This window comes from Nannospalax galili, unplaced genomic scaffold (assembly GCF_000622305.1).
Source record: "Nannospalax galili isolate Female #2095 unplaced genomic scaffold, S.galili_v1.0 scaffold769, whole genome shotgun sequence".
In the NCBI taxonomy this organism is placed as follows: domain Eukaryota; kingdom Metazoa; phylum Chordata; class Mammalia; order Rodentia; family Spalacidae; genus Nannospalax; species Nannospalax galili.
The window spans coordinates 828,359-842,077 of NW_008360306.1; the positions used below are offsets into that span (position 1 = coordinate 828,359).

At 43.7% G+C, this 13,719-nt stretch overlaps 1 protein-coding gene across 2 annotated transcripts in view; it reads right to left on the reverse strand.

Moving 5' to 3' along the window:
- Srrm4 (serine/arginine repetitive matrix 4) overlaps positions 1–13,719 on the reverse strand; it is a 163,116-nt gene that overhangs the window by 12,598 nt on the left and 136,799 nt on the right. The window contains exon 8 of one of the 2 annotated variants that reach the window (XM_008824422.2): positions 352–367. In XM_008824422.2, coding sequence (XP_008822644.1) covers positions 352–367 — 16 coding nt within the window. Of the gene's footprint in view, positions 1–351; positions 368–12,883; positions 13,041–13,719 lie in introns of both variants that reach the window. The other variant, XM_008824421.2, reaches the window with a different exon arrangement.

Here is a 13,719-nt window from a genome sequence, read left to right on the forward strand (position 1 = left end):
CTCTCTCTCTCTGTTTTTTTTTTAAAGAAAGAGTTGCCTAAATAGAACCCGAACAAATGTCACATGGGTAAAAGAAATAAAGATGAAAGTTTCTTTTTTTCTTAAAAAAATAAAGTCAAGGCCGCAAACTGACAAACTGACATGTGAGCAGTTTTCAACTACAGGGGCAAAGAAAGGAGAGGGGCAAAATAAATGTAAAGTCAAATAGTCTGACTAAAAACAAACAAACAAACAAACAAAAAATCTCTACAGGTATTTGTGCGTGTCCTTTTCCCCTTGTGGGAGGTAGCTAAGGATCTGGAGTGGCTTTTAATAAATTCTCTCATGTCTTTGCGGATTATATCCACTTACCAAGCAAGAACTCCTCCTTTAGTAGGTAAGGTGTAAGAGAAAGGGAAGAGCGGGCAAGGTGAGTCCATCATCAGAGTCGTAAATGACAAGAAAAAACACACACCTTTCTGTACAACCTCAACCGTGGCCCTAAACTTTGGGGTTTTGGGTTCTCAGTGCTTTGGATGGGTGCTTTTCTCATTCTTAGGATCTAACCTCGTTCACCTAGCCAATCCCTTCATGCCCAGGTTAAATCTGGGAAACCTTGACTGTACTTGTACCTGGAGCTATGGTGCTGCAGGGACCTAGCTATGTACATTTAGGGGACAATGGGGAGGGAGTTTGTTAACTGGGGGCTTTGAAAGGACCTCAGACATTTGAGAATGAAGAGAGGCCCCCAGAGCCTTGGAGGCTAGTCTAGGAAGATGGAGGAACATAGGAGGTAGCCCTTGGGAAGGCAGTACATAGTTTTCCTTAAACATTCAGACCAGAACATGGCTGGGGCACAGTGAGTTCAGTTCTGGTTCCTGACTATGGAACCATGCTTATCAGTGGGCAAAAGGGATCCCTGCCCCAGGCCTTTTCTAGCAATTTTGGGGAATGAGAAATCTGTGGGGTCAAGAGGTCACTCCCTGGAAACCACACCTCCAGACCACTCCAGGGCCCTTGGGATACCAGAAATCTCTGTCAAAAATGGTTCTCAGGCCCCCTTCTGGGGTCAATGGTTCCTCAGTGGATCTGTTTTTCCCTCAGCAAACCATGTCTCAGGTAGGCCATCTGGGTAGAGCTTGCATGATCAGGCTGAGGTATCCATGTGTCTAATGTGTAGAGCCCATCACAGTGTTAGATGGTGACAGATGGAAAGCAAAGAGAGGAGCCAAAATCTTGGGGCAGATTCTCACCCACTGTCATGTTGTGTCTTAGAGCTTAGATGGGCCCGAGATTCTGAATTCAAAGCTGACTTTTAGATCGCCACGAAAACATGTTTGGCAAGGGGGGTGGTGGGCATACTTTATTAGGTTTGCTGACTGTATTTATGAGCATTTAGACACTTAGGTAGTACAGGCCTCCTGTAGTCAGGCCCTGGGCCTTATACATAGTAGAATGAGCTTCCCATTAAGAGCCTGCTTTCCCCCAACCTTGTCCCCTGCTCTGTGGGCTTGGGAGAGGTAGGACTCCTGAACTTTCTTAGGAAACTCTGAGGAAAGATGTAGATATCAGGAAATATAACAGCCACTGAAAGAACTCCAGCAGCTCATAAAGACAGCTCCCAGGGTCAGGAGGTTGAGCTTCATTTATGAATTCTCCCAGGAGGCTTTGCACATGGGCAAGGTAATGGTACAGCTTTAGCAAATTCTCTCCAATGAAGCTACTGCTTCACAAACTTCGTGGTAATCTGGCCAGCTTTGCCTTGGAGTTGGGACATCAAAATAAGTTTGCCCAGGTAGAATTTCCTGCAATGAGACCTCTTATCATATAATATACAGGAGTTCCCATTCAGCTCCTCTTATTTATTCTCTAGTTTGAAGTTTGGATGCTTTTTCTTTCCCACCTCTGAAGTCCAATGTACCATGTACACTTCCTCAACCACCTCTGTCAGGAACAAGAAACCATCATGACTAGAAGGCAGGCCTAGGGCCTGAGCTTCAGGCTGAGGCTTTGGCCAGGAAAGAGTTCAAAGGATCTTTGCGTAGAATGATTGTTGGGGTGGTCAGTGAATAAAAATGAATTAGGTAAGCCCATTTTGGAAAGAATGAGGCTGGCAGAGTTCAAGATCAGGGCCTGGGAGCTCAGTAGTTTCTAGTAACTCCTGGCTTGCTACCTGAAGCCTCTGGCCTGGGCCCTTCTATTTAAGTACTCATTCATCGTGTTGACTACTCATTTCAAAGCATCTTTTCCATGGTGCATCATGAGTCCCCATAGGCAAAGAGTGTGAGGTTTCTTGAGGCTGAGGGAGATGGAAAGGAGACCTTGTTTTACACACATTATCTACCCACACCCTGAGCACACAGGGATATTTTCAAAGCATCTCCACTTGGTTTCATGAGTGGATTGCGTGGTTGAACCTGAGATTGCTACGTGAGTTGTGTTTTCTGTTCATCCCAGGAAGCAGAGATAGAGGTCTTACTGAAATGCCCTCACTGGGTGACAGCATCAGCATGCCTGAACATACCATAGCCTCTCCTGCTTGTTTTAAAGTCCCATTTCTTTGGCTATATCTAAGCTAGTTGACATGATTTACAGTGTTCATTACAAGGCTTTCCCCACCCACTCCATAAACAAGCCCAGGAAATCTCACAAAACGTTCTTCCGCACATCCCGAAGTGGCTCCCATAACCTGAATATTCTTTCTCTCTTTCTCCCCTACTCTTATTATCTTTTCTCATCCCCAGACCAGGATAGCACAATACTCTGTAACCCATCCATCCATCCATCCATCCATCCATCTGTCCACTTATCCACTCAATCTTTCAGTTACCCACTCACTCCAGATTGGATGCCTTATTACTCAGTGGAGTTGTTGCCTATTTTATTGCCTGTCTCTCCATCTGCTAGCTGAGGGAAGGAACCATGACTGGTATAATGTTATATCCCAGGACCCTATGGTCCCCAGCTCAGAGTAGCATCCTAGCAAATCATATTCAATGAACCAAGTTCTTTCACAGTCCCGTGGGAGACTTGGTGGGTGCATCTTAACTTCAGTGGACCCATCTAAGTGGAGTCTGCTTGGATGACTACCAGATTTAGGGATTTGATGATTTTTAAAGAAGCAGCTGGCTTCTATCACACTAAAAACAGCTTCACAAAACTACTGGAGTCTTGAGGGCAGCTTAGGGCTGGGTGTGTTAGCCAGAGAGAGCCTTGAGGGTCAAGGACTAGGACCAAGGCCAAGAGAAGGAACTTTCCCTGTTGCTTATCTCCCTCCTGGCACCTCTCAGAATCAGGGCACTGAGAAAAACACTCAAAGGCTCTGTCCTCATGCTCTCAACAGCATGCGACAGTCATAGAGCCCTTCATATGGGACAAGCTCTGATGGGCCTCCTGGCTTCCTTTTCCTTTGCTCTGCTGCTTTGGAAGGTCAGGTTGAAAGAGGAATTGACACCTGGCAATTTGTACACTTGGGGTTGCTAGCTCGCATGCTGAATTTGTTCAGAAAGGTGCTCCTTCAGTTTGAAGGATCTTTTTAAAGGCATCTCCTTTGGCCAGACAAGTTAGAAAAAGATATATACCCTTATCTAGGCTAAAGCAATCCAACTCTCATCAATATTTAGGGCTTGGTGAGTGGAGGTTCGGTGGGGTTTCACTGCCCACTTGCTTCTTGCAAGGATATAGTCAGCACCATGTAACATCCCCATTGGATACTAATGATGCATGTTCAACTTTGTCTGACCAGCTGCTTAGAGGACACTGTAGCAGGCAGACATAGTCATCAGAAGACCTTCATTTCTTCTTTGTCCAGCTGAACACTGTCCTGTTTTGTATTTATGTCTTGACGGACTCTGTTTACACTTCCAGGTAGGAGAAACATTTTAATAAACCTATTACTAGAGACATCTGTGTCCTTTAATAGGTTCCTAGCTCCAGGCTCCACTTTCTTCAGAGCTCCCGATTCACTCCAGAAGAAGAGAGAAGACAGTGAAGAGGAGCCAAAGGCAGAATGAGTGTGTTCAGGAGGGGGGGGGCAGGTGCAATAGGGAAATGCAAAGAAGACATTTGAGTCATGAACACTGTAATGGGCAGCAGTGGAGGTGCCTTTCTTCTTGCCTCTGTCTTCCCATCTCTCAGCATCTTCATAGCCAGAAACAGTCCCTGTGGCCCTCAGGATCCAAGCCGTTCCCACTCAACAGTGTCATGATTTGACAGCTCCCATTTGCTCCTCTTTGACACATTGTTGAGATAATAGACCTCTCTGAATTCGTCTTTGAAGAGCTCTTCTTCATCTGTTTGGGGCTTCTGTGCATGCAGTAGCTCTCTGATCATGTACAACTGACTGTACAATGTTCCCCAAGTCCCTCACTGGCAGAAGTTATCATAGATCCATCACTATCCAATAATAATGTCTTCATAGTGCTTAGGATCCCCAGAACCCTCACACTAGGTCTGTCTTCTTTGGTCTACTGTCACCTCTTCCTCCACTTAGCCCTAATTCTTCCTATCCTGTTTTTATAAAAGCTTACCTTTGGGCATGGCAAGAAAAATTTGCCTCTGTCAGAGCTGCTCAATTACCCAGTAAACTAAGTCTTGTCTAACCTTCATCCCCAGAAATTCTCAGAGGTGAGAATCTGAGGACCAATTGCTTAAGAGGAGAAGAAATTTCCTGTAGGGCAGAGGGAATGAGAGTGGGAAGAAACAGAGCCAGTCAGAGCTCCATTGTTAACTCACACAGTGGACAATAGAGCTTAACCTCATGGAGGATTCTGGGAATTTACGTAGAATATATATCTTAGACTTAACCCTAACCCAAGAGGGAGGGAACTGGGGTACTTATGCTCTAGTCCTGAAACCTTCATGAGATAAAGCCTGTCCCTCAGGGATGCCAATTCCTACTGTGCTTAGGCTGCACCACAGGCAGGCAAAGTGGACTTTTGAGACCAGAGGATATCACCTGGAAGCTCGAAGTCAGCTGTATGCCCTGGATTGGTGAGAATGAGGTGCTATAGATGGAACATATTTGCTTTGATGCTCCAAATCAATATTGAAAAAGTGTCAAGCCAACTTGAGCTTTGTGTCAGATATGCTTTCTTTAGCCCATTTAGCATGTTTGGAAATTAATGTGAATGAACTGCCAACATGTGCTGAGCAGCAAGGTTTCAACTATCAACCCCACTTCTGGTTTTTGTTGAATGATTAGATCTGAGCCCATATTCTCTGGCAACGATCAGCTTGAGAGCAACTGAAGCTTTGTGCCAGGTCCTTAGAAGTCTCTACAATGCACATCAACTAGTTATGAGTCCCTTGAGACATCTGAGCTTGAGACTCTCTGTTCTAAAAGTCTGATGCTTCCCCAATCCCTCTGGAAGCAAGATGAATGCAGTACACAGGGTTTGTTTCATTTCTCCTTTCAAAGAGCTATGAAGTGGATCACTTGCTCTTCCTCTCTCAATCCTTTTAATCCTTGTTAGACTGTTATCAATAACAGGAACCAGGGGACCAGAGCATTAAGCCACAATCAGACCCCATAGTGATAACAAATTCTTTCCTTCTAGACCAGAGTTGCTAACTTTTTATTTATTTATTATTACTATTTATGTGTGTGTACATGCTTGTGGGTAGAGGTCAGAGGTCAGCATTGGGTATCTTCTCAATCACGCTTCACTTTTATTTTTGAGACAGTCTCTCACTGAATCTGGAGCTCACCAATTCAGCCATAGTGACTGATCAGCAAGCCCCAGGGATCCTCTTGTCTCTGCCTCTCTAGTGCTTGGATTATAGATGTGTGCCACAGCATGGGGCTTTATATGTGGGTGCCAGAGATCAAACTCAGGTCCTCATGCTTGTGTGGCAAGCACTTCACCAATCTAGCCATCCCCACAGCCCCTATTTGTCGTTTTGTTCTTTTTCTTTCTTTTTTTTTTTTTTTTTTTAGAATAAATCGCTTTTTGTGAATGCATGGTTGCTGGGGGGAGAGGCTAGCAAATATTTTCCCTTTATTCCCTTAGCGCACCCCACAATGTAAAGCCTCCAAATTCTTTTCTTTCATTTTTGAACGCCTAAGCTAGCCTCATCTCCTTGTTCCTTAATACACTCAATGTTAACACTTGAGTTTTTCTAATAAGTAATTAAATCCCCCTACCAGGAGCGCCAGTTCCCTTGCCTTTCGCTTGGAATCTCTCAGCCCTCCAGGGGAGCTGGCACTGTTATTTATTGTTTTTGTTTCAAATCATTATTTAATCAAGTATGGAGGGGGGAAAAGGCAACCTCTCACTTACACTTCAAAATTTAATTTCAGCTGAATTCTGAGATCAAGAGGCAGCTCGGCCTAATAGGTTACAAAAATACAATCAAGAAGAGAATTCCAATTAAACTGAACAAGTCCATTTACGGAGCCTCAAATGGCCCCATGGAGAGAGGCAGCTATAAATTTCTTTTTCCTTCTCTGCCATATGGGGAGCTGGGGATTCTACGTGCTGCACCGCAGAGCACGGAGCTAGAGGGTTCTGGTTATTCCCTAAGAAAAAAGATTCTTTTGTTTCTCTAAGACATCAAGTTTATTTTTTTGCTGTTGTTCATCTTTCTTTTGCACACTAATTAGGAAGACAGCAAAAGAATGGATTCATTGACCTGTTGAGAGTTCACCCGAGAGGAGGAGGAGGTGTGTGTGTGTGTGTGTGTGAGAGAGAGAGAGAGAGAGAGAGAGAGAGAGAGAGAGAGAGAGAGAGGGACACAGAGAGACAGAGAGCTGGGAACTATAAGAAGACAGAGCTCTTTAGGGTAGGGCATTCCTGGGTCCTGCCTGTGGCTGATCTTACGTATGGAAAGGGTTTAATCTCCTTAGTCCCTTTCTCAGAAGCCTTTCTGGTGGTCCCCCATCCACTAGCTTTTGAAATTTTTGACATAGATTCTCTTAGACAAAAATTTCTCCAAATCAGGTTGAAAGGAGAAAAATAAGTTCTATGAAATGAGTTTTTCATCGAGATAAATTTCATTCAGTTTAAAGATTCCAAGGTCATGTCCTTCCTGCCCTCTTTTGGTGGTGAAATTTTCCTTGGGTAGTAAAATGTGATGGCGGTTTTCCTTCTGCCCTTACTCAGCAGAAGTAAATGTTGACAATGCTGTGTCATTTCTCATAAAACAAACAAACAAACAAAAAAACCCAAAACGTATCCCTCAAACCCCGAAGTATCACCTCTCCCTTCTTCTGTTCTTGGTTTCCTCTCCACTGCAGTGAAGAGCTTGGGTGTTGACACTCCCAGAAGAGCAAAAGCTTTCACAGAATGTGCAGGGCAAGCTTGGGCGAATGAGTCTGAGTGATGGGCTCCACAGGTCAAAACCAGCCAGGAGTGGTCCTCAGCCTCACCTTCCCCGTCTATAGTATGAGAGGCATATATTCATCCTCCCTTTCTCCAAGGGCTGCTGTCAAGTTCACTGGTGGATTTTTGAGGCCAGATTCCTGCTGAATTTATTTGGAATAAGTCTTAAAAGGCTTCTAGAATAAAAATCATTCTAGTAACTACTGTTATGGAATGTTTGGTGCCAAGCATTGAGATGAGTGCTCGCAGAGCAGAGCAGATGCCTGGAACATAGTAGGTGTTTAGTGCATATTTTTATGATGATGATAATGATGATGTGTATGTTGGTGTGCTTGTTCATGCATGTCCATGTGTGTGAGGACACATGTACGTATACATGAATATAGGATGTCATCATTTTTTTCCAGACAGGGTCTCAGTGAACCTGGAGGTCACCAATTCAGTTAGACTGACTAGCCAGTAAGGCCAAGGGATCCTCTTGACTCCCCAGCACTGGGGCTAAAAGTATACACCATTGTGCCTGGCTTTTATGTGGGTGCTGAGAATCCAAACTCAGGTCCTCACGTTTGCACGGAAAGCACTTTACTGGCTGAGCTATCTCTCCTGCCTTTAATGCATATGTTAATAAATGAATGGAAACCTTGTTTCACTCCATCCACATAATGACTTCTTGTGAGTAGGTAAGATAATTAGCCTAAGATACAGATGAAGATACTGACATGTAATTAAGCACATGGATTCCTAGGCAAGTCTTTCTGGGCTTAGGTCTGAGCGTCTAGTTGGATATCTGCCTTTTGTTTGATTTTTCTAGGCTGCAGATTCCTTGTTGTATAATGGAGATACTGTGTCTCCTGAAGGGCTATAATAAAAACTTAAATGGGGCAATGACACATGTAAAATATCCATCCTAGTACCTGGTTAGTAGATGGTTAGACAGCATTAGCTATGGGTATCACCTGGGCCTCACAGGGAGACAAGTTTGGGGACTCCAGATCTCCGATCTGTTCCAAAGCCCGTGTCTTAATCACAGACGGACATTCTAATGTCTCCTTCAGTTCACGAATTCCATGAGACTGTCTTTTACAGACCCCACATTCCCCTTTTGCCTCTTTTGTCTTTACCATTTGGGCAACATTTTGTAGATAAGCCATATATGAACATTACTGACCTGGATTATAGGCACAAGGGGGAAGTGTGGACTTCCTTCTTAATTTTGCTTTAGTTTGGATCAGTCCTTCCTAGATTTCTTCTGTGGTTATGAGAAGCTTGATGGAAAATGTCCATGCACAGACAAAGGGCTCCCCTAAACCCTTGAGCCACCAGCATCCCTAGATCCCATCCACCTTCTATGCTACCACCAAAATAAGCTTCTAAGTTACAAGCTTTGATCTCTGCCAGTTCTCTTCTCTCTCAATGAGTCATATTCCTAGGCCAGTGTGACTACCAGAGCCTCACTTTCTCCATCCAAAAAATGGGGATAATAATGACACCTATCTCCAAGAAATATACGTCAAATGAGGGAAAAACTGTATAAAGTATGTAATGGTACCTGCCATGTACTGACAATCCCCTTCCTTCTGTCCACAAGTAATTTCAAACTGGCAAACACCTACACATCTTTTAATACCCAGTTCAAATATCCTCTCAGACATCCTGACAACAGTGTCTGATGCTTCCTGTACATAACGCACTTGCACTCGTCACAGTCAGGGGTGATACTTAAAACATTCACCAGCTGGCTGAGTATATTCCATTGGAAGGTAGCCTTGACATTGAAAGTGATTAACTGTTATGTTTTAGTGGGTGGATTATGAGGAGGTCCTGAAAATTTCAGGGAAGGGAAGGGATGACTGGTTGACTGGGGTGGGATGAGGTGGTAAAATAATCTCTTTGCCAATTGGTATGTAAGTATTTGACCATTTTAACAAACAAAGGAGAGACTGACGTCCACAGCCATGATTCTGCCCTAATTACACTAGACAGCAGGCTTGGTTGGCAACTAGACTGTGGGTTCCAGTTCAACAAGATATTTTTTTCATGTCCCTGCCTCCTTTAAAAATATTTATTATTATTATTATTATTACTATTTTATATGTATGAATATATTGCCTGCATGTGTATAAGTACACCCATGTTGTGCAATGCCTGTGGAAGTCAGAAGAAGGCATCGGATCCCCTGGAACTGGAGTTAGAGACAGTTATTATCCACCATGTGGGTGCTGGGTCCTCTGTAAGAGCAGTCAGCGCTCTTAACCGCTGAGCCATCTCTACAGCCCCCATCTCTGCGTTCTTAGTGCCTTGAACAGACATGGTGGACTGAAGATAAGGTCTGTGAATGAGGTTGTGATGGGTCCTACACCATCTCCTTGAGACTCAGTGACCAAGCAAGAGAGCCTCTGGTTACCTTCTACCCCCCAGGATTCAGTTCAGATTGAAGCTCCCTACTTGCATAGTTACATACGCAAAGCATCTCCCATGTTGATATCATGCACCTGTCTTTGACTTTGTAAAAGAACTATGCATATGAAATTCCAACAGTCAAGTGTGGTAGGACCTGGAACACAGAAGACCTTTCTTGCTCAGGTCCCCTATTCATCTCTAACATCTGAATCTTGTCCTAGAATTCTATCTCAAACCCCATCTCCAATATTTGTTTCTCATTTTCACTGGTTGAATCCTGTTCTCAGTTTGTGTTTGAGGTCTTTGGTACCTTCTCTGCCTGCCACAACCTAATATCCTTTCCCACCAGCCAACCTTCCACCTCATCAGAGCATTCATTGTTACACTTGATTTTTTAGTGTTATCACCTGTATTACTTTCCCATTAGCAGGTACAGACTTCTTTCCTATTTATCAGATCCCTGGAGCCAAATCCAAGCCTGATCCTCTATAGATGTTCAGTAGATGTTGCTAGACTTGAAGGAATAACTAATAGGTGGTTTAACATGAATGACTGCTGTTAGAGCTAACAAAGAAAAACCTTGGGACTGAAACACTTGGGAAAGCTTTGATCTCACCCAGAATCTTCTTTCATTTTTGCCTTCATAAAGGAGAAGATAAAATGGGGGCTAAATATGGAAGAAATGTGGGAGATCAGATTTGGGGCTTATCTGATGCTTCTAGGAGTCAGACAACTTTGAGTGGGGTGAGCGTAGCCATGTGGGAAGCAGCCACTGTTTATGATGGAAAGAAACTCTTCTGGAAAGCAAAGCCCTGTCTCGGATTTATCCAAGTTTAACCATTGGCTTGCCCAGGCTTGGAGTTATACTCTAGTTATTACTTTGACCTCCTCCACTGTTGCATCTACACTGTCACTAGTACCAAGAGAAAGAAGCATCATGCAGCATTTACCACTCACCAGCTGCATTCTAAAATTTTACTCACATTAAGTTACGGAGAACCCATAACAATCTTCTAAAATAGGTCTAACTGGTTGCCTTGTTTTTCAGATTTTATAGAAACAGAGACACGGTGTTGATGGAATTTGCTCAAGGCTCTTACAGCAGATAAATTTAGAGCTGGGATCTAGAATGTTATCATAACATCACTACTATTCACTGAGTTTTGTCACTGGAATAAGTATTGGGCTCAGTGGTTGTCTACTGAAGAAGACTCTGTTACTGTATATGTATGTGTGCATGTATCTGTTTATCTGTTATTGTTTTACAGATAGAGAAAGTTCATCTTAGAAAGGATTAATATAATAACTATAATCCCCCATTTTAACAACTCTACCTTGCAATAGCCATGTAAGTAATTTCTCTCCTATGAGTTTCAATTTCTGATCTTGATAATCAAAGTACTGAGAGAGGTGAGCTATTAATGCCTCTTCCTTGTATGTACAGATGAGGCTTGTCTTTCCACTCTCCTGATAGGTGCTGGGTTCCTGAGGGACATGGAAGCATCATACCTCACAGCTAGCAAGAACCTGTGTTTTAGGAAAGCCAGTTCTCAAGAGCTAGTCTGGCAACATCGGGGTGGGGGGCAGATGCAGCTTTGTATAACATCTTCACACTGTGAGCTTGTTATGAAATCATCAGGCAGGTATGAAAGTATTAGTCAGGTATTGTCACTGGTACTTTGTAGCTAAGGTCAGGTGGGACTTCTAGGCAGGCTACCACAAATGGGAGACAGGACAGCCAGTGCTAACTCAGAAACATTCCTCTGTCTCTCTTATTGCTCATCTTTCAAATTGATTTATACCTTTTCCACAAGTGAAATCATCATACCCGTTTCCACATTGAGGAAGCTGAGGATGGTAGAGGTGGGTGGGCAAGTTGCTTAGTTAAGACCTGAATTTTGGCTTCTAGAGTCTTTGCTGAAGAATAAATTTAGGGTATTTAGAGATGAGAGAATACAGGTGGGCATTTGACATCTGCAAGTTCTCAGTAATCATTGAGATCCTTGTGATGGTGTACATAGGGAGAGTTGTGGGTGCTTTGAGACATGCAAGGGACATGGATAAAATTAGACCCTGGTATAACCTTGACTATGAAGAATTTTCCAGAACACACAGTGAATCGCTATAGTATCAACCAGACCTCAGTGTGGTTTATTAGTACCTTCCCTTTCTCGACTATCTCATGGGCACTTCTGAGTTCTTCATGCTTCCACCTCATCCTTTCTTAACCTCGCAATATTCAGGATATCATATTACTGGAGAAGACAGGCTCGCTTCAGAGCTACTGGCTGCAGACTGTGGCTATATCAAGGTTGATGCTCTTCCTGTGTGTCTGCTTGCTCTTTCAGAATCCCCAAAATGCCTTCAATGTATTTGTTGAATAGTCCCAACCACCCCAAATGGAAGTGGTATTACTTCAAGTTTATTAATGAGAAAATTGTGGTTACATAACTTGTGCAAAACCATATAGCTAAGAAGAAGCAAAGCTAGGACTTAAATTCAGATCTCTCTCCACACCAAAGTGTCTGAGGTCACATGCCAACTCCTTGTCGACCTGGGGGAGGGTTGCAGCTTTGGTTAATTTCCAGGTCACTAAATAGACTTCACTCTTGTCTCATTCTGTGACTTTGCCCCAAACCTTTGCTTCTCTGAGCTTTTGGTATTTTTGCCTCAGTTGTGGGAGGGATGAGTAACAGTAGCTGACCCTTCAACTTTTGAGACTGTGCGTGAACACATGAAAAGAAACAGGCCAAGTACTGCAAGCTCATATTTACAGGTGGAGTCAGAGTGCAGTCGTCAAACAATGCTGCCAGCCAGCTGACACAAACAACGCAGACTTCACATAAAAACTCGGATGTCTTTCTCATGTCAAAGACCCTTCTCTTCCTCCTACCCTTAAGAAACCTCCTAATATCTCATACATGTCATTTTGAGGTCAGTATTTGTACTTCAACATTCCCCTGGAACAGGAGCCTATGTATTTTCATTTTCCACCTTTGTCTCCCAAGTCCCCAAGCCAAGTGTAGTCAAAGGCTGGAGAATGATCACTTGGATAGTCTGGAGCCAGTGGGATATTGTGCCCAAAACTGGATAAAATGTATCATACACTGCCCTGAACTTGTACCTCCACCTCCCCCAAGAGTTGTGGCAAGGCTGGCAGAGGGGCTGTGCAGAATACTTACTACACCCCTGGCTGACAGGAAGCTGAGCATCTGGAGGGGCTGGCTGGGTGGGTGGTGGGACCGGGCCTCAGGGCTGACCTTGCACAGGTTCTTGGAGCAGCGGCGGGAGTGCGTTCGGCGGGATTTCCGCCCTTCCTCAGGAGACCGGCCTCGGTGCCTGGGGGGGCAGGCAGTAGAAGAGAGAAACTTGAGGGTATTTTGAAGGCAGGCATAGGAGAGAAATGGCTGAGGGGCTAGGATAACATATCTGAAGATGACAGAGTATGTTTGTGCATATTCTTATGGTTTTTGTCCTGGGATCTCTGTATATGTGTTGTGTGTGTGCATGTCCCTCTACCTACCCACTTATTGCTCATCCACTCATCCACCCATCCATCTATCTGTCCACCTATCCATCCACACGTCATCCATCAACCAAGCCATCCATCTATTCATTTAGCCATCAATTCATCCATCTATTCATCTATCCATCCACCCATCTATCTATGCACCATTCATCCATCAATCCATTGATCCATCTATCAATTCATTCATTCATGTCTAACCTCTTAGAATAACCACAATTGGAATCTCTGAGCCACAGTATTACATACAAATAACACTTTATGAATTTGCAATGACCTAGAGACCCCTCACACTCTACCCTACATCCTGAAGAAATAGACAGGACAGGTGTTACTTTCCCATTTCACAAATGAGGGAGCTGAGGTTCAGAAATGTTTAGGATCTTTCCTGAAGTCACACAGCTTAAAAGTGACCAGACCAGGGCAGATTTCTTCACCTGTAGGAATGGTTTTTATCTAGCTCTTGCTTTGAACTGTTCTTGTCTGCTCTGG